Genomic DNA, 19,193 nt, shown 5'->3' with positions numbered 1-19,193 from the left:
GGGATTTGTGGCGAAAAACAAGGGAAATTTTTGGGGGACTGTTGTTATTAAAACACAGTTCTACCTGTTTAATGATTTCTATTATGCTGCAGAACACATCTGAATATTATACACGATATATCGAATGAATGCAATTGATAAATGAATTTAAAAAAGGCAAGTCTTACTCATTATGTATTTGTATCACGCACACTAAACTTAGAAATATATCAAAAAAGAGAAAAGGAAACAACAAAAACTGAAACGCAATTAAAAACCTACAAGTCATATAAATACACATTTACCTAAATAAAACTATTTCACAGATTTGTTTCATTAAACGATGTTTGTAGCGTGTTTTACACACTGTTAGAAAATACTTGGGAACTTAACTCTCTTCTTTCGCTAAACCTATAGTAGTCACAATGTCTTTGAAAATTTTTAATGTCACTGTCCGTGCCATTGAATACTTGAGGCCCTGTATACGTTACACGACTTTTCACGTCAGACTTGATCTAATCGAACGTCACTTCTTCGGTCTTTTCCGCGTCCGCCGAAAGCGCTTCGATCAGTGCATCCACGCAATTCTTTGGTATTAACGTACCTAAAAAAAAATAATTCATCATCCAATCCCTCCAGTCAGTTGTCCTACTCACCAACAACCTTCAAATCATCCTTCGTCCGCAACCGAATCACTTGCATCTTATTATTATGCGTCCCATTCTTGCTCGCCAGCACGCCTTCCACGCGACTCCACACGGACAGCACCGACCCAGCGACCACATTGTAGGTCCTCCTCCTCAGCCCGACCTCGCAGTCATGCCCCATATTGACATTCCTGCAGTTCCCTCTCCAATAGGCATGCGAGCACGTGTTCACCGAACTGTCGTATTGCTGCGTCCATGCCTCTTCGGCATCGGCCGACTCGACCTTCTTGTACTTCTTCTCCAGCTCGGCCAAACTCTCTTGCCGGAACTGCAGCCCGGTGTTCGGCCGATAAACCGAAAACATCTGCTCTTTCTTCGACTCATTCTTCGATTTCTTCGACACGGCCACGGCCAAAATAGCCGTGTGTTTCCCGTTACGTATCTGATGCGACAAGTAGAAACCCTCGTCTTCACCGGTCAGTTCGGAGAGCTTCTCCAAAGCCTCCGGCCAGGACATGCCGCGCTCCACGTGCACGGTGTGCAGCTCCGTGGGGGCGGTGCCGGTGGCGTGCTTCCGGAGGAATGTGACAGTACGGACACGCTTCACCATCTCGCCCCCGGCCCCCAGGTCAAGGATCCCCAAGTCGAAGCGACCCGAACGCTTCGCCTGCGTGATAATCGCCTCCAGAGTGTCGGTAAAGTAGCGGAACAGTCGGTTTTGCAACTCGACCGGCATTCCGAGGATTCGATTGAGGAACTTGGACATGTTATTGTAATCCTTGTCGAGGCTTAAAACCCCCGGCATATTCTCACTGTTTACGATCAGACCCACCCCCACAAGCGCCGCCGCCACGTCCTTGAAGAAATCGCCCTTGTAGTCACGTGGCGGCGGCACGATCGGGTTCTCGTACCCCATGATTGCCTTCATGGTCGATTCAAGAGCCGCCCGTCCGTACTTATTATCAATGTTAAATTGGCTCAAATCGCGCGTTTCCGTCGCGCGTCGGTCGCCGTGTGTTAGCGCCCCTAGACTCTCCAATCGCTTGGCCACGATACTGGCAAACCTCCGTTCACCGGCCAGGTCAGAAATCAGGAAAATATACTCAGGTGCATTGACTTGGTTACTACGATGCGTTCGCCCGAATTGTTGGATGGCCCTGTCAGCTGACCATGGCAACTCCAACGTGATATGCACTCTCCGTCGTTGGTTTTTCACCCGCCGGTCGCTCTGTAGCGAAATGCCACTCGACGCCGCCTCTGATATAATAGCAACGTCTTTTTCGCCGTCCATGAAACGCTGTTTTTCAGTCAGGTTGAGTGTTTCAAGGGGGACGTCAACTTCAGAGCGACTTTCGTACTGTATGCCACCGTCTTCGGTTTGTACGACACGGCCCTTACGACCGGTCATTTCGGCCACGTTTTCAGGGCCCCCCAGTTCGTCGATTAGTTGGTCGAGGGTGTTGGGGGGCAAACGTTCGCCGAGTCGTTCGATTTTGTACAGAATTTCCTCTTTCATTTGACACGCACGCTCGATGGCGTCCATAGGGGGCGCTGCCGGTTTGGTGTCGTTGGACATGCCGCCGTTCACTTTGGCTGAAACAATTACAGGGAACTGTAATGTTGGTCACCACTATCGTGGCCGATTCGGAAATAAAATTAACTAGACGCCTTCTGGTTGATGACTTTTGAACTATGTCGAAAACAGTAAAGAAATTTTCGTAATGCCACATTTAACTGACATTTAATGAATTGTTCAACAATTTTGCGTGTATAGTGTTAATTACTTACAATAGAAAGAATTACTTTAAAAGTACGTGGTGGTAAATACTAGCGTTGACTTTGGTTCTGTAATTTTTCGTGGTATAAAGTGTTTATTGTTGGAACTTGAAAGTGGATAAAAAGTGAAAAATATTTAAATTTTGATTACGAAGTGTTATCAAACAGTTGTCTAATTGAAGATTATAAGTAATAGATCACAGCGAACACAAAGTTTGGCTCAAGAAACCAATAAATTAGTGAAGTGTGTGAATTTTAGGGTAGAATTTTCCACTGAAAAAATCATGAAATGCTGCGGTAAATCTACAAAACTACAATAAAGATTAACAACTGCTGATACATTTAAACGTAAATTATGCCAAAAGGTAGGCTTTTCAATGTCTTTGTAATAATTTTCCAATAAAGAAAGTGAACCAAATAGTCATTCGTTATTCGTGTTTTCCTCGTCATCTCTCATTTGTCAACATAAGTTTCTTGCACCAAAGATACAATAGTCATTCCGCATAGGCAATGTAATAATTGTGAAGCCCCAAAATTCGTACAACGCTCAAAACATCCGAATAAACATTTTCCCGCCATTTATGGTTACTGTTTTCGACCTAGCTCAGTGGCGCCCCCAACGGTAACTTTACCTCCGAATACGCACCTTTATTCGTCTTTTGCGTCAGCAACATGGACAACTTGTCCTGCGTGGAGGGCCTTTTTTTCGGCGATTTCTTTTGTTTTTTTCCCTTCTTTTTGTTGCGACTCCATGGATCGTTATCAGAGTCACTGTCGGAATTAAACGGGTTAAAATCACTGCTGGCGTTAGAATCGGAATGTTCTTCTGAAACCTCACTCTCAACATTCGACATGTGATACTCAGAGTCGGAACTTTTCGTCGAATCGTTATCGCTATCCGACGTCGACCATTTATTACGTTTAACGGCCCTAACGGCAGCTTGACGCACTATAAAAAAAAATGACCCGAGTTACATACACAATTTTTCACCTACAACTTTTATTACTTTTACGTTTCCCGGACGAGCTCCCTTCGTCATTCCCATTCGTTGCCTTTTTCGACCCGGAAATGGGCGGATCCAGGCCCAACAAGCGCTGGATTCGGTTCCGGTCAGGTGCCGGGAAGTGTTTCTCGACCAAAGTTTGGAAAACGCCTTTCGCAGTTGAGACAAAATCGGTCAATTCACCATCGTCTCGTTCCAACTGTTCCAAAGTACGGGCTTCGCCCGTACTTTGTAAGCCAATAACGACACATTTCCCACATTTTATCGCCTCGTGAGCAACGGCAACGGCATGTGGCACCTTTGCCGCAATACAAAGGTATTTGAAAAAACGCTGATGTGCCGACCAGAATTGCCCCCACATTGTTTTCCGCATTCGGTTTTCGGCATCGACCAATTCGGCGGCCTCGTGAAACTTTTGCATCGCCTCCACCCATAGTTTCACGCTAGCGTCGTACGTTTTTTCGAAGTCTTTCGACAATGGCACTTCTTCGATTTTGAACGCGACGCCGTGGAAACTCAACTGGCGCGCAATGTACATGCCTGCAAGTTATTTACTTTGTCGAGTTATTATGAACAGTTGTTGCCGTACCTCTTAGTTTCATATCCATGGCTACGATTTCCATAGCACCGACCCCTCGCTTCTCAACGGCGGAAATAAAATCGGCGAACTCTTTAAAGGGGGTCCCGGGGCCCCACATGCCCAAACGCACCATGTACGCCATGTTGCGGGGCTCGGAAGCCCCCGTAGCCGAGGCGTAAACAACACGTGCTTTGGGTAGTTTATTTTGCAATTCTAGAACAGTAAGTCCAGTCTTTGTCGGTTTGGACGAACCCACGGGGCATAAATTTTTCGCTCGATGACACTCATCGAAAATAATCAAACCGTCGAAATCTTGGCCACACCATTGTAACAATTGCTTCAACCGTGACTTGTATTTACCCCCAGCTGAATTACTTTCACCAATCAGGGCCGAATAAGTACTAAAAATCACGCCTTTTTTTATGTTTCCGTTAACGGCCGATGAGATTTTCGCATATTTGAATTTATTCAAAGGGTGGACTTCAATACGTCCCGCTCCGATATCTCTCAAATCACGTTCAGCATCGTATTTGAGATCATTGGAGACTGAGACCCAAATTGCGCGTTTGCGGCCTTTTAAATAATTTTCGAAAATAACGCCGGCAATTGTCCGGCCTTTGCCGACACCAGCGCCGTCTCCGATCAGGAAACCGGCCCGTGAACCGTCGGGAAGTATGTGTTCGTGAGCTTGTGATGTGTAAGTGATACTTTCAAGTTGAAGAGCGGAAAGGGCACCTGAACGAATCGTGTCGTCAGGAATTGAGAGTTTATACCAGACATCGGCCGGAGCCACCGAAGACAAGGAGGCCGTTTCGACCACCGGATCTGGGTGCTTTTTGCCCAGCTTGAGCTTCGACGGCATGTAATCAGAGTAGGTCTCGGCGACACCCAGCTCCTCATCGTCAACCTGTAAAAGAAATACAAGTTAACTTTGTTCCATTGTTTTAATGCCGGTAATACAGCGATCTATAAAGTGGTGTTTGGGGGAATTACCTCTTCCTCCTCCTGGTGGTGCATGGGCTTCGCCCCCGAGTTCCACATCGAGGCGACGGCTTTATTGCTCAACTGTGCCCCCCAGGGCGGCGCCCCCGCTTGATTGGAATACAACAGAGCGGACAAATTCTGCAGAAAAGGGTTCTGCATGTAGGGGCTGTTCATTCCAAGTGCTGCCATCTCCACTGCCAAAAGAAAAATGATTACAAGTGAATTGTCAACACTTGGGATTCAAGCAACCAAACACTAGAAAAACAAAAGCGACATGCGAATCAACCAATCAGAGAAATAAATTAAAATTTCGTTTCCTGCTCTGCTGTTGTTAATGCTACATCTACCTACTTGGAAAAAATACAAAAATAAAAATAAAAATCAATCCATGCTTCGTGTTATTAAAATCCCTTCAATCCGTAATTTTGCAAAAATGGGTCGAAACTCACGGTGTTTAAGCGAGTTGGACTTACTCTGCTGGAGAAATTGGGCGGCGTTGAAACCACCCTGCGGTCCAGAGGGCGGGAACATGGAGCCCATGTTCATGGGGCCCCCCAGTGAGCTGAGCATACTGGCCATAGCGGCCATACTGCCCACATTGTAGGGGGAACCCACTGCAAAATCTCAACATTTTAACCCGAAAAATCCCCCAAAGAGACTCAATCGAACGTGACTTACTCTGATTGCGCATCATCTCGTACGGCGGCATCGCCATGTTGGCCCCCATTTTGCTGTTGCCCCCCATGCTCATCGGGGGCGGCTTTGCCTCGTTCTTCAACATGTCTTCGAGCTTCAGCTTCGACTCGCGGTTCTCCTGGATCGAGGCGGCCGCCGCCAGGTCTTTGCCCCCGCCTGATAATAACAAAATTAATAATTTGATTGTGGAAAAAAATTGAAGGGGTACCAGGCACTTCGATCTTGTCGGGGTCCTCGTCATCGTCAAAGTCGCTCCCGGACATGTTATCCAGCTCCTCATCCATGTTTTGGCGTTTTAATCGTGAAAAACCCCCGATTTGTGTCTAATTCTGCAAGAAATTCAACCACTTGATGGGTGATACAAAGGGGCTAAATTTTTATTTTGGAGCAAATATGGCGCAAACCAACGCCCTAAACCGACAAAGCGACCCTAAATCAACCCAAACCGACTGATCAAACCGCGAATCAACCCCTCAAACAGCCACAACCGATCAAAGAATGACTTTTTTTATTTTTTGGTTATGAATTTTTAACAACGCTTCGACCGCCTAAAAAACGGGAAAACGGCCCGAAATCGCGCCCAAACGACAAACTGGGGGCTTCGCCCCCGATAAGGGGCGCCACCCCGGTGAATTAACCCCAAACACCGCGAAAAACTGCAAAAATAAACATAAAAGTGAGCGACTTGACTCATGTAAAAAAATGACATTAACATTTTTTCAAACGCTTTTCCCACCGAATTTACGCTGAGTTTCGGCGTTTTGCGGCCAGAGTTGGCAAGATAACGGCTAAATGAAGCGAATTAGCGCAAAAAAAGACTCACATTGCGGCTAAATCGCGGCATTATTTCAATTTATTCGACGAAATTATGCACAGCCATACACACAAACGCCATTACCCATGATGCACTGCGGACTACCAACATTGATTTCTAGTGACAAAAGAATGCAAAAAGCACCAAAAAGTTAGGGACTTGTTGGAAAAAATCTAGGGGAAAGTTAGGGGAATTTCGATTTGGTGCCGTTTCCCGCCGGGTTTTTCTCGGAAATTTCGGCGAAAATTGCGCAATTTTGCCCAACTGGGCCTTTTAGGGTCGTGTCCCGAGCGTTTGGTGCCAATTGGGTGAGTTTCGTGAACCTAACCTTGAAATGTGGCCCGAGGTCCAGAGGGCTAGGAGTGAGAACCGGCACGAGTTGGTGCTCGGGGGCAACGAGATTGCCGAACGCATTGCCAAGGAGGGGCTAGATCCGGGGATTTTTGCCCTGACAGGGCTGAACTACCTGGATTTGCACGAGACCAGTCTGGGGGCTATTCCGGACGAAATCGCCCGATTGGTGAACTTGCAGTCGCTGGTGCTTCACTCGAACAAGCTCGAGGGGGTTAACAGTGCGGTCACCAAGCTGGAGAAGTTGAAGCTTTTGGATTTGGCACGAAACCAACTGAGGGAAGTCCCTCCTGAGATTGACAAGTTGGCCAATATTGTGACCTTTAATTTCACTTTTAACTGTCTTGGGGGTTTCCCCGAGTTGCGCAACACGCGGAAATTGTCAGTCTTGGACTTGTCGAACAATAAATTGAAAATTTTTCCGCGGGTTTGTAATGAAGGGTTGGCTAATTTGTCCGAACTGAAGCTCAGTGAGAATGAAATTGAGACAATCCCTCCGGAAATTAACCAATTAACGGGCCTGAAGGTGCTAGAGTTGGGGCACAATAAAATCAAGTCGCTTCCGGGCGAACTAGCCGATTGTACAAAACTTAAAGGTTGGTAAAAAATGTTTATTTTTTCACTTGAGCGTTTTTTCTTAGTTTTGGGTTTGAAAAACAACCCAATTTCCGACCGTCGCCTCCTTAAACTAATCGACCAATGTCGCACTAAACAAATCATCGACTACGTCAAGGCCCACAGCCCCAAAACTGTGGTGCAAAAGAGCGAACAAAAGGGCCCCCCTAGGGCCACCCAAGACTCCGACAGTGACCCCGACGAGTACAAACACACCATTCGGGTCCACTATGCCAAAGACAGCCCCAAAATAGTGCTAGACGAGAGCGTGAAAAGCGTGCGAGAATTCCTAGTCGCTTGTCTCGTCTCTGTCACTTTCACCGAAGAAACGTTCAAGAAATTTATCCAAATCCAGAATAAATTACACGAGACCGTGTGTTCTAAACGCAACTCGTCCACAATCGCCACCCACGACTACGACAAATTGGTAATTAATCACTAGAGGTTGGCAAAACTTGTCATGTCTTTGTAGCCCCCCGGGGATTTACACTACACGACTTTGCCCCCCTCCGAGCTCCAAATCCAGCCCCTCAACCGCCCCACGGCCATGTCGGGGGCCGACCTCTTCACCAAGCTCCAAACCGAGGCTAATAATCTACGCAAAGAGAAGAAACGTAACACTTATTCGGGGATTCACAAGTTCTTGTATCTAATCGAGGGGAAGTCCCGATACCCCTGTCTGGTCAATTCGCAAGGGATTGTCGTCTCATTCCCGCCAATCACTAACTCGGAAGTGACCAAAATTGAAGTGGGGACGAAAAATTTGCTGGTTGAAGTGACAAGTTCCGTGTCTTTGCATTTGTGTAAAGTTGCAATGGAGGCACTTTTGAGGGAGTTGATCGGTCTGGTGGGGCATGACTTGGAGGTCACGCAAGTCAAAAGCACGGATCCGGACGGGAATTTACGGGTGGTTTACCCGTCCAAGAATGATCTGGTGTTTGAAGGGAACGAAATTAGAGTTGTTAGGGACTAAACTAATTTATTTATTCGAATATAAGTTTTTTGTATTTCTGGTATTTAATAAAGAACGAGGTTCATGATTTAAATTAGGCGCCCAAACCGGGCGACGCCATTGGTTGTTGCTACGCAACCGCGACCCGCGCAATCTGAAATTCTAAATTTAATAACGCCTTTTTGTAGATTGGAAACAAGTAAAAAAAAATAAGACGAGACTTTTCTTTGGCTTTGTTGAGAATTTGCCCCCTTTTTAGTGTTTTTTAAGGGCCTTACGTTCATTTACGTCAATAATTGCAATATTCTTGGAAGCTACAACGAGGTGAAGGAGGGAAATCCCCGACTTAACGATGGCAACAGGCGCTGATAAGTAGATGATGATTTTAAACAGCGAAATCCCAACTGGAATAATTCAATTAATGGATTAAATCGCCCAAATGTTAGATTTTACTAATTGTGGGTCCTTGGGTGAAGTACAGTAAGTACAAAGCGGCGTAAAACGCCTCATTTCCGGCACACATCCAGAACAGAACCGTCCGATTGGTGTAATAAATGCTCATAATTGGATTTTCCGACATATCAATAAACTTGTGACTGGCCTTGCCTTGCAAAATCGATCTGAAAATTAGCACCATTTCTACTATTTTGTCCCACTTTTTTTCCTAGAGCCAACGTACGCATGCAAATAAATCCAATGACAGGCAATATCGATACACATTGAGACAATAAACCAGAACATGTAGTCGGGGTACAGGTGCGCCAGGACCGCACACAGCCCCATTGTGCCACAGCGATCGGTCAGCTGGTCCAGCATGGCCCCAAACTTGGTACTTTGATTGAAATATCTGCGAAAAAAATTATAACAAAGCCCCAAACAATTTGCACCCACCGAGCGGCATGCCCGTCGAAAGCGTCCAAAAGGGCAGACACCACGTAACAAACCACCGCGATTACGTAGTTCGAAGGCATGTAATAGAAGGAAATAATGGCCAAAATAACGCGGGCATAGCCTGAAACATGGGCCCGCAAATTGGGGTTAAGTCAAGTGGGGCCCACTCACCGATCAAGTTTGGCACAAACAGGAAGATATTTTCGTCAGTCATTGCGCCCCAAAACGGTTTATTTGCACAAATGCGTGGCTGAAATGGAAATTAACGATTTACATCGATTGGGTTAGCGCACATGCGTATTGTTGGTTGCCTACCCGCCAACTTCACCCTGTTTACGATTCTTGTGATTCCTGGCGGGTTTTTACTGGAAATTGTTTTAGAAAAGTGGGATGGGGTGTAAATTGAGGGGTAAGTTTGTTGTGACTGGGTTTTGGGCCCAATTTTCGAAAAACCTGGGGTTAGTCTGGTTTGAAGTTAGCCACGTGTCGTGCGCATGCGCCGTGTCAAGGTCGTTTGAAAAGTGGCAGGTTATATGATTTGGGTGAAAGACAGGTCGGAGCCCTGCCGTACCCCTCTTTAGCGACTCGTGCCCCCCAATTGGGGCCATCAGCTCGCGGTCGTGCCCCCTTGGCGCGAATTGCGCCCCAAATCGGGTGTTTGTGGCGATGTTGTGTCACGTGACGTCATCGGTTGTCATTTGTTCGCAAAATGTGTAATGGCCGTCGATGAAAATGTGGAACAGTTCGCGTGAAAAATCCCCTTTTTCGCCCTAAAACTGGTAAAATCGTGCGTTTTGCTTGGGTACAAATGTGACGGATAGTTTGATGGTGCATCCGTGAACGCGTCCCCATTTCGTGCGGAATGGCCCCCTCGCCTGAGAACGACTCCGCCCCGAAGGCCCCCGACAAGCCGCGCGGGCCCAAGGAGAAGAACAAGGACGATAAGGTGAGTGCGGGGCTGTCTGGCGTCCAGGGCGTTGTCTCACCCCAGTTGCAGACGTTGTCCGATTTGAACGACGGCGAGCTGAAGGGGCTGCTGGACGAGGCCCTCAACTACAAGAACCCCAAAGACAGGGAGGGCAAGAGCAAGCTGTTCAATCACCTGTTGAACGAGGCCGAGGAGGACGAGCGAAATGCACGGGCGGCTCGAGCAGGGGGCTCCGAACTGGTCAGGTATTGCAACCCGTCAGCGAAGCGAAATTCAAGGCATCGGAAGAAGCCGAGCTCGATTTCGGAGAATATGATGCACGGGGGCAGTCTCGATAACTTGGCCAAGGAGGAGCTCTTCGAGACCTCCAAGCACAGGACTAGGAAGAGTGTGAGTGCGAGGCAACGTGAAGGGGGTAAGTCTCGCGTGGTTTGCAAGACGTTGTGGTTAATTGCTGATTAAAAGGGAGTCTCCCCTGTAACGTAAACTCGAGCACGATCAGTCAGGAGTACCAATTCCTGGAAGAGGCCCGGAAAAAGAAGCAAATGTCCGAGAAAAAGCCTGAAGTTGTGGAGGAGCAAAGGCTGCTCGAGCACGACACTCTTGACCAAAACTACCAAGAGAAAGGCAACGAATTGCAACAACAACAGTATAAATTCACAACAAGGGCTTCGCTTCAAGTCAGTAAGTAGATTTTTTGACAAGTGACAGTGAAACGCGATGACATGCCAGATATTCACAGTTGGCAACAATGCATAATGACACGAGATTTTTGCCAATAAAACGTTTTATTATTGTTGATTTTTTGTTGAAATGGGGACAGGCAATCATCGTTTGGTAGATGTTTCAGAATATGAAGACATTGATCGAAATCGGACCGTGGAAAAGCAAGGGCTGCAACCGAGAGTACCAGTTTTCCATGTATTCATGTCTAGGGGTGGCCCTTATAGTAAGTACTTTTCCATTGTGCGATTTTCATCAACATTTTTCAAGCGAAATTTTGGGCATTTTTTCTAACACAATTCACTGGTTTTGGTACAATTTTTGCGTAAATCGAGGGCGAGACAAACGTTTTTATTTTCAGGAAAATTATTTGATTTATGACAACATTGCGCTATTGGCAACACTTTTTAACTGATTTCAAATTTTTGCCATCACGTCCGTAGCATTCAAATTTGTGAAAATAAAAAGCTGAGAATATTACCTCGAATTTTTTTTCCTCTTATGACTTGTTATCTCAAAAAATTATTTCGTGTTTTTCGATATACTAAATAATAATAAAGCTACAAGTGTAATTTGTTGTAAATCCCCCTTTAAATAAAATTAGTATGATCATGAAGATTTAAACTGCTTTAACTTTTTTGCTATCACGTATTATTGTTTTTTTTTTAAATGATATTTTAGTTTCACAAGATTATTTTTTTGTGTTTTCTTATTGCATTTCCGCTACTTTAGTTCATTTAAATCGTATCTGTACGTACAGTCGAACAATGTGATAATGACGCCTTATTAAACCAGCGCCTACCATGACGCAGTTTCAAGAGAAATTTCTTTAGGGGTCGGTTAAAATAAACAATATTAATATTTATTTTAGAATTAAAGTAATTCGAATTAAGTTTTGCCACTTATTTTACATTGACAAATGTCAAGTTAATTAAACGAAAATGTTGTTTTTTTTTTTAAAGAAATGTATGCAATAAAAAATAAGTCATTATTATTAACTTGATTTTTTTTTCAAAATAAATTTAATTAATAAATTTTTTTACAAAATAGATTTTCTTTTGTTTAACCTTGATTTTACACAAAATAACAAATGACTTAAACCATTGTTTATTTGCGAGAAGAAGTTTTAATTCCATGTCGAGTGGTTTAATTCTTTGAACAGAAAACGAAATTAAAATATTAATTTCAATATTAAATTAATTTGACTTAAGTTGTCATTATTTTTAAATTATTAATTATTAATTAATTATTAATTATTGATTAAAAATAAACCAAAATTATTTAGTTAATTTTACCATAAAAAAAAACAAAATTATTTGAAATTGTTTTATGTTTATTTTTTTTAAATAGTAAACAATTTAATAAAAACCATTTCTTACAGAAAATTATGCATTAATTAAATGAAATTGACAAAAGATAAATTATTATTAATGTAATATTTTTTTATAAACTGCTTTCCAAAATTAAATTAAGTAACAGAATTTTTGTACCAAATAAACTTTCTTTATTTTAAATTTGATTTTACGTAAAACATTATTTTAAATGATTTTTAAAAGTTAATAACTTACCAATTTTTATTGTCTGAAATTTTTAAAATGAATTTTTTGTAACTGTTTTTTAGGAAATAGTTCCGACTTATTAAAACATATGTTGTACAACTCAAACTTGTTTTTAGGTTTGACTTCAAAAAAAAAGTGTACTTTCTATGGTTGTAAATTTTTCATTAAAAAAATACATATTTTTCATCTAACTTGGCGTTTGTCAATTCAAAATAAATGACAGCTTAATTCGAATTGGTTTAATTCTGAATTAAATTTTAATTTTGCTTTCTGAAGGACTTTATCTTAAAACTACGTCTAGTTTGCAATAATTTACGACAACCACAGCAGGTTTATTGAGGCGTCATTTTCACTTTGGTTGACTGTACATATAAAAATGATTTCAGTTGATGGGAAGATAACAAAGCTGAGAACTTCCAGGAAATTATCGAGAAATTTTTCTTCTTATAAAGGTTCAGAATTCAGAATTTAATTTTTTTGACTCACATAAATTTTTTATCTTAAACGTATCGATAAACATGATGAAAACATAGATAAAAACTACAAAGAAAAAGGCTGTTAATACGCAACTAGTTAATTTTTTAATGCTTTCAGAGTTTTGGAATTAACTATAACATTTGTAATTACAGCTTACAGTTAAATTCAATCTATTACAAAAAAAGTTTATGTGATACATAACTTTTGTTATTATTTTTCGATTCAGAAAACGCACAGAAAGTAATTTTTTCCAGACCAGTGTTATTTGATGTTATTATAAATTAATTTTGTCTGGTGATTTTGCTTTTGTGCTGTTGGTGTTGCCAATAAACCCTCACTTTTTGCAATATTTTTTTCGCCGATTATTTGCCGCGTGTTTGCGATCGCTAATAAATATGTGGTTAATGTTGTTTAAATCAGGTGATTTACCTCCAACAACTAGTATGATTATGTTTATTTTAAAATTGCAGACGAAGTGGATGGTCCAATCCAAATCCCACATTTGGAGCAATCAGTCGATCGTAAAAACTGCGTACCGAATAAATCAATCGCACAAATTGTTGGCTCCGACTGTCCCGGAACAATCCGTATCTCAAACGATTTATCCAAGGTATGTTTTAATAAGTTGTTTCCTTTTTAATAATTTGTGTGTGTTACTAGAAGGTGGACGAGAACGGCAACGCCTTACACCAAACCTCGCTGAAAGCCAAGAAAAAGAAAGTCCTAACCGACAAAAACGTCGTCGTTTGCAACGCCGAAAACGTGAAAGGCCACCGCAGCGACATTATCAACGACATGGAAAAACTGATGGAATTTATCGGAATAACCGACGACCAAAGCGAGAAAAACCGCTCGATCCACAAATCGAAACTGAACCGACACTCGAGCGACGACACCACCAAGTCGAAAAAACGGGCACATTCGTCCAAATCGAAGGACAATCGCTCGAAATTGAAAAAAAGCAATTCACTGGGCGAGATTTCCACCACGAATTTGGACGACTTCGAGGTCGTGTTGCGCAACAACAAGGCGATGGACAAGCCGCGCGAGCGCCGCTCCTGGGGCAACATGGAGCCGCTGCCGCTCCAGAACTACACGTCGGCCGAGAACCTGGAAAGTTCCGAATTTCGCGTCGTCACCAAGAAAAAAAAGAGCAAAAAGCGCCACAATTCGATCGGCGGCGGGCGCACGAAAGCCTCCTCGAACCCGAATTCGAAGAGTAGCGTCCGTGGGCCGTCGTCACCACGCCGCAAGTCGGCGTGTTCGGTGCCGCATAGTGAAAAGTCAAATGATTCGTCGGACGTTGATTCGGTGCATTCGTTACCTATCGATACTCAAAGACTCGATTTGGCGACTTCGCGGCTTAATATGCCGATTTCGTACGCAGATATGGCGAAAACCAGCGATAAACAAGCGAAGAAAGCGAATGATAAGGTTATTGTTGTGCCAAAAGAGACAGTTGCGGACGGTAGATGTGCGTTTGTTGCAATGACCACAGCCGCCGCTATTGTGTGTGATTCTAGTGTTAGAAATACGCCGCCTGATTTTCATAATAGTAAGAATTTTCCGGCGATTACTAAACAAGTGTATGTTGTCGCAAGCGATAAAAACAAGTGTAGCAATAAGGTGAGAAATGTGAATGTTAAAAACGTTAAGAATTGTAACGTTAATCGAATGGGCGGCGAACCACCGAATGAGTTTAAGGTAAGTTGGTTAAAAACACAAGATTGCTTGATTAAATATAACGTTTCAAGTTTATCTAGAAAATTTATGGTTGTTGTTGCATGTTATGTCATAATATTATAAAACTGTAAGTGGATATCAATTGTTTTGAATGCCAGTGATTAGGAGGAAAAAAATTGAAACAATTGTGGTATCTAATTACCAACATTGGCTCTCTTTTGTTCCAAAATAAATAACATCAACAGTGGTTTGAGCCAATTTAAGTTAATGGGATTTTATATAGATTTTGTATCAAATTACGCTATTAAAGCTTGATTTATTTTCAAAAAACTATACAGTAGAGCTCTAGTATTTTTTTATTTAAAGCAATGAAATGATAAATATGTGTAGAATTATTTAAAAAACAGTATTTTCCTACTTTTAATAAATATCATTTAGTTAATTCGCCGAAGAAATATTATTTTTTTTGTGCAAAAATTATTGAAGAAGTGACGACTGAAAAAAATTTCTAACAATCCAAGGCTGAAAGTTCTTTATTATTTAATAATTGTTCACGTTACTTGGTCCATTTTTTTGTAAAATAACCATGATTAATTTTCTCTAAAATTGTTTCCAGTGGCGTCGGATTTAATTTATTGTTACATATATTTTTTTAATTGTATCAATTAAAATGGTTAATTAATAAATAAATATCTAAAACTACATAATTATCACTATAATTAAAGGGATTTTAGAATCATGTTATAAAAAGTATAGTTATCTTCGGTAATGTTTTCAATATTCAAGAAATGACAATTGGTTGTAAAAAAATAATTCGTTTTTGTTTTTTTGTCAAACCAATTGGAAACTCAAAATATATTATTATTTTTTTCCAAGAAATCGTTTATATTATAATCTTGCTGCTATCTCTTTGATAAATTCTTTTTAGTTTGTTTCTATGTATAAATTATTATCTCTCTTAAAAGGACACCTCCATTAACCGGACAAAAATTATGTCGGTGTCCGCTTATAGGAGATTCAACTGTATACATTTTTTTCTTTTCGTGTTTGATATTTATTTACGTTACAGTTATTATTATTATTTTTTTTTATTATAAAATAACTAATTCTTAAAATATGAAATACTTTTTTTAATTGACAAATAATTATTTTTTGTCTGACAAGTAATGACAGTACAATTTTTTGTGAATCAAGCACTCTGCTTTCTCATAGGTGACTAAGATAAAACATTCATTTGGTCTAAATTAAAGTACTATTAGTTACTATTAATAGTTTTTTACTATTTCAATTCCGGAATTCCGATTTAAAAAATAGGAGGAATTTTATTATAAAAAAAGATTGCAATAATTTGAAAATATTTTTTTTTAATATAGTTTTTTGCATGCCACACCCATACCATGAAAATTTGGGATAACATTAAAGCATCAAATTGAAGCGTGTTGGGAACTCTATCGTTTAAAATATAATTTTTTTTCTTTGGGCAACTGGAAGTATTTATTTTTTCACTGGAACTAAAATTTGAAACACCCTGTACAGAATGAATCAATTATTAAAATAACCAACATTTTACATTTTCTTTTAAAATTATTTAAAATATGAAGATTATGAATAATCTGGACGTAAAAAGAACTTCTCAACATAAAATACAACCTGTTTTGCATTTCGAGAGTTTTTTTGAATATTTATTATTAATTAATATTATAAGGTACAGAAAATAGAAAAATTCTGAAAAAAATCACGTGCATAGAAAAAGAAATAAAATATTAAATGGAAAACGCTGATTTCTGTGTGATTTTTGTTTCCGAAAAATAGTAAAAATACACAATAACAGGTAAACCCTAAATATTTACTAAAAAAAAAAAATAGTTATGAAATTATAAAATATAGTCAGCGTTACAAAAAAAAAGTAAATTTTAATAAAACATCACATCTGTCTCAACTTAAAATTGAAATAAATTTGTAAAATACAAATTACACTTTCATTTTTAATATAAAAAAAACTTAAAATGTTCTGATGTAACAGGTGATTTCGTTGTTTAAATATTGAAAAAAAAAAGATTTAAAAATTACACAAAAAGTAACAAATTGTTGAGTTAACTGTTGATTAAAAGTTCGGATTAACGAAGTTGTACTGTAACATAATTCCCAAATTTGTAACCGGAAATTGACATTTTTATTATTTTTAATTTTTTTTTGCGTTTGTGACCCGTGTTGGTGTTTCACATAAAAATAATACCATTATTGTCGAATTTCTCTCAGCCGCCCCCCAATCATCAGGACGATTCCGACCCAATGGGTTATAGCAGTTCCTTACCGCCGGACATCCCCGACGTTCAAACAATCGAAAAAATGCAACTAATGAATCAAGGTTACGACAGCCCCCTTAACAACGGCAATGACTGTAGTGTAGACTGTGATAATCCATGTGAAAGAACTATGATTGATAACCACAACCACCACCACCACCACCAACATAATCATCGTCCTCCAGTGGTTATTTTAAGTGGTTTAGGCAACAGTAAAGAAGTGCCAGGATTGGTGTTCGGTTTCGATATAAACGAACAACTCCTATCCGAAGACAACAATAAAGATTTCTGCTGCGATGATTTCATTGCACGCTATGTGGCACCGGAAACATACACGGCAACGTCGCACAATCACGACAAAATCGTCAGTTTTATAGGCGCAGGTAAGGGTTTCAGTGTTTTTTGCCCGAAATTTTTAGGTTTCGAGGAAAACGAGTGACACATTCTTCCATTTTAAAAAAATATATCTTACAGAGAATTTAATTAATTTAATAACATAAATTTTAAATAGGAATCATAGTTGGCTATGACATTTGCGAAAAGTTTATTTTTCTTTTAACTGAAAACAATATAAATACAGTTTGTTTTTTATTTAGTTTTGAAAAAAATATATTTAAAATATTTGAAAGTAGTTGGCCATGGAAAAATTATTTCACATTAAAGGACATAAAAGTCCACGGATGATTTGATTTTGGTGCTTGGATTGACATTTTTTTGTAAAATAAAATTTTTATTGACATATAATTAATAAGATTTTACTTTTTCCGAAATTTTATGTTTAATTAGAAAATAAAATGACAATGTAAGCTTGTCATTTTAAATCTAAAAACATAATTTTTTTACCGCAAAAATTTGCTATAATAATTTATTATGCTATTTTTGAATTAATTAGTGTTTAAAAAATCTAAAATTATAAATACTTGTTGGATAATATATTTTTCATAGTTTTAATTGAAAATACAATTTTTTTTCGTAGCCTACTATAAAGAAAAAGCTAAATGTTTTTTTATATTTAAAATTAATGTGTTACACAAATAGACATAATCAGAAAAAAAATTCAAAAATATCACAGCCGCCTATAATCCCTATTTAAAAAAATAAAACTTTGTTATTACAGCTAAACGAAAGGTTAAAAAAAATTGCTGATAATATTATTAAATTGCCGAGAATGTGTCTTTCGTTTTTGTCTAAACCTCTTAGTTTCTGAGATTCCCTAAAATGCAGCAGCCTGTACAATAATGTTGTGTTTTCCAGCCTGGGAGGAAGCACTAGTGAATTTATCGAACGGTAAAGTGCAGTACTATAATGACTTACTGTAAGTACTAACTAGTCAAATTGTGTATAGTGCAATTGTGGGAACAATGCTCGAAGAGGGTGACTATTTATTTTGATTTTTAATTTATCAAGGGGTCGATAAGATATAAATAATGTAAAATTTGTAACATAGCTGTATTATGTACCAAAATTGTAGGCTTTTTTGATTTTTGAAGACGCTGTGCATAGTTTAGACAAAAGACACGTCGTATCGCTGTAGCGTTTGTATAGATTATGGAAGAAAAATCATAAAAAAATGTTTGATGTACATTAGACATATTACATATATCGGGCGTGTTGCGGCATTTAAGTGACACTGAAACGTGCAATGCGCCCCCATCTTAATAGATATCACGTTAAAGTTGGTCTTTAACATTGTTTATTTATTTTTCTGATCAAGTCGCCACACGGTTTTACTCTTTGAAAATGACACGATTTCAAACAGTTAAAACCCGATTAATGTGTAAAAAATAGTTGTATTAAGAAAAAGTGCGCTAAGTCATTTATGATTTCGTTTTTGAATAACTAGAGTCTAGCTAGTGAAGCGCTAGATTTTATACCGATGATATAATAATCGAATCGACGGCTCTAGATACTGTAGACCGGCTCGATTGTATTTTTGTTGTGGTGAGGAAAAATTGTTAAATTCATTTCAAGATTGTACTTACAGTTGTCTCTCTTTTGGGTAACTTTAAGTTTGTATTTGATTAAAATTTATTGTTACACTTTTAAATATGTTTACCGTGAACAGAATTTAACTATGTTCATTGCTTTGATAAAAATATACGATTATTTATTCAGCCTGTTCATGGATACATTCCCCATTTTTAGTCCAGACTACGAAATTTAATTTTCTGACACCTAATAAAATAAAAATTGGGGCATTATATTTGGCGCTCGAAGCGCCCTCATTT

At 39.7% G+C, this 19,193-nt stretch overlaps 4 protein-coding genes across 7 annotated transcripts; 2 read left to right on the top strand and 2 right to left on the bottom strand.

Annotated features, from left to right (window-relative positions):
• Nucleotides 1-58: 58 nt before the first annotated feature.
• Nucleotides 59-6,596, bottom strand: sno (strawberry notch). 3 transcript variants are annotated; one of them, XM_015980835.2, is made up of 10 exons: nucleotides 6,490-6,596; nucleotides 5,875-5,995; nucleotides 5,649-5,822; nucleotides 5,420-5,584; nucleotides 4,980-5,164; nucleotides 3,996-4,893; nucleotides 3,410-3,946; nucleotides 3,049-3,351; nucleotides 636-2,219; nucleotides 59-583 (listed from the first exon to the last, which is right to left on the bottom strand). In XM_015980835.2, the coding sequence occupies exons 2-10, from the start codon at nucleotides 5,948-5,950 to the stop codon at nucleotides 495-497; spliced, it is 4,011 nt and encodes a 1,336-aa protein (XP_015836321.1). In that variant the 5' UTR covers nucleotides 5,951-5,995; nucleotides 6,490-6,596; the 3' UTR covers nucleotides 59-494. The 3 variants fall into 3 exon arrangements, with proteins under 3 accessions (XP_015836321.1, XP_015836322.1, XP_015836323.1); XM_015980836.2 differs by having other exon boundaries at nucleotides 5,444-5,584; XM_015980837.2 differs by lacking the exon at nucleotides 5,420-5,584.
• Nucleotides 6,597-6,629: 33 nt separating this feature from the next.
• LOC655450 (leucine-rich repeat-containing protein 47) lies at nucleotides 6,630-8,492 on the top strand. The gene is made up of 3 exons (XM_961994.4): nucleotides 6,630-7,427; nucleotides 7,473-7,873; nucleotides 7,919-8,492. The coding sequence occupies exons 1-3, from the start codon at nucleotides 6,815-6,817 to the stop codon at nucleotides 8,417-8,419; spliced, it is 1,515 nt and encodes a 504-aa protein (XP_967087.1). The 5' UTR covers nucleotides 6,630-6,814; the 3' UTR covers nucleotides 8,420-8,492.
• Nucleotides 8,406-9,745, bottom strand: Pis (Phosphatidylinositol synthase). The gene is made up of 6 exons (XM_962084.4): nucleotides 9,605-9,745; nucleotides 9,461-9,539; nucleotides 9,290-9,410; nucleotides 9,078-9,245; nucleotides 8,852-9,018; nucleotides 8,406-8,802 (listed from the first exon to the last, which is right to left on the bottom strand). Exons 2-6 carry the CDS (start codon nucleotides 9,501-9,503, stop codon nucleotides 8,654-8,656), a joined length of 648 nt encoding a protein of 215 aa, XP_967177.1. The 5' UTR covers nucleotides 9,504-9,539; nucleotides 9,605-9,745; the 3' UTR covers nucleotides 8,406-8,653.
• A 50-nt stretch (nucleotides 9,746-9,795) lies between these two features.
• On the top strand, nucleotides 9,796-19,079 carry LOC103315223 (uncharacterized). 2 transcript variants are annotated; one of them, XM_008203371.3, is made up of 8 exons: nucleotides 9,796-10,235; nucleotides 10,287-10,632; nucleotides 10,683-10,901; nucleotides 11,059-11,166; nucleotides 13,447-13,586; nucleotides 13,637-14,680; nucleotides 16,919-17,348; nucleotides 18,220-19,079. In XM_008203371.3, exons 1-8 carry the CDS (start codon nucleotides 10,152-10,154, stop codon nucleotides 18,282-18,284), a joined length of 2,436 nt encoding a protein of 811 aa, XP_008201593.2. In that variant the 5' UTR covers nucleotides 9,796-10,151; the 3' UTR covers nucleotides 18,285-19,079. The 2 variants fall into 2 exon arrangements, with proteins under 2 accessions (XP_008201593.2, XP_008201602.2); XM_008203380.3 differs by lacking the exon at nucleotides 11,059-11,166 and having other exon boundaries at nucleotides 9,797-10,235.
• The last annotated feature ends 114 nt before the right edge of the window (nucleotides 19,080-19,193 follow it).

Source organism: Tribolium castaneum, chromosome 8 (assembly GCF_031307605.1).
Source record: "Tribolium castaneum strain GA2 chromosome 8, icTriCast1.1, whole genome shotgun sequence".
NCBI classification, from domain to species: domain Eukaryota; kingdom Metazoa; phylum Arthropoda; class Insecta; order Coleoptera; family Tenebrionidae; genus Tribolium; species Tribolium castaneum.
This window is presented reverse-complemented; position numbering and strand designations above follow the sequence as displayed.

Coding starts and splice junctions, on each gene's coding strand:
- sno (XM_015980835.2), bottom strand. CDS start 5,950: ATGGATGAGGAGCTGGATAACATGTCCGGGAGCGACTTTGACGATGAC. Junction 4,894..4,979: donor ACCACCAGGAGGAGGAAGAG/GTAATTCCCCCA, acceptor TTTCTTTTACAG/GTTGACGATGAGGAGCTGGG. Junction 3,352..3,409: donor CTCGTCCGGGAAACGTAAAA/GTAATAAAAGTT, acceptor TTTTTTTTATAG/TGCGTCAAGCTGCCGTTAGG.
- LOC655450 (XM_961994.4), top strand. CDS start 6,815: ATGTGGCCCGAGGTCCAGAGGGCTAGGAGTGAGAACCGGCACGAGTTG. Junction 7,428..7,472: donor CGATTGTACAAAACTTAAAG/GTTGGTAAAAAA, acceptor GTTTTTTCTTAG/TTTTGGGTTTGAAAAACAAC. Junction 7,874..7,918: donor CCCACGACTACGACAAATTG/GTAATTAATCAC, acceptor ATGTCTTTGTAG/CCCCCCGGGGATTTACACTA.
- Pis (XM_962084.4), bottom strand. CDS start 9,503: ATGACTGACGAAAATATCTTCCTGTTTGTGCCAAACTTGATCG. Junction 9,246..9,289: donor TTCGACGGGCATGCCGCTCG/GTGGGTGCAAAT, acceptor TTTTTTTCGCAG/ATATTTCAATCAAAGTACCA. Junction 8,803..8,851: donor CACCCAAGGACCCACAATTA/GTAAAATCTAAC, acceptor GAATTATTCCAG/TTGGGATTTCGCTGTTTAAA.
- LOC103315223 (XM_008203371.3), top strand. CDS start 10,152: ATGGCCCCCTCGCCTGAGAACGACTCCGCCCCGAAGGCCCCCGACAAG. Junction 10,633..10,682: donor TGCGAGGCAACGTGAAGGGG/GTAAGTCTCGCG, acceptor GCTGATTAAAAG/GGAGTCTCCCCTGTAACGTA. Junction 11,167..13,446: donor GTCTAGGGGTGGCCCTTATA/GTAAGTACTTTT, acceptor TTAAAATTGCAG/ACGAAGTGGATGGTCCAATC.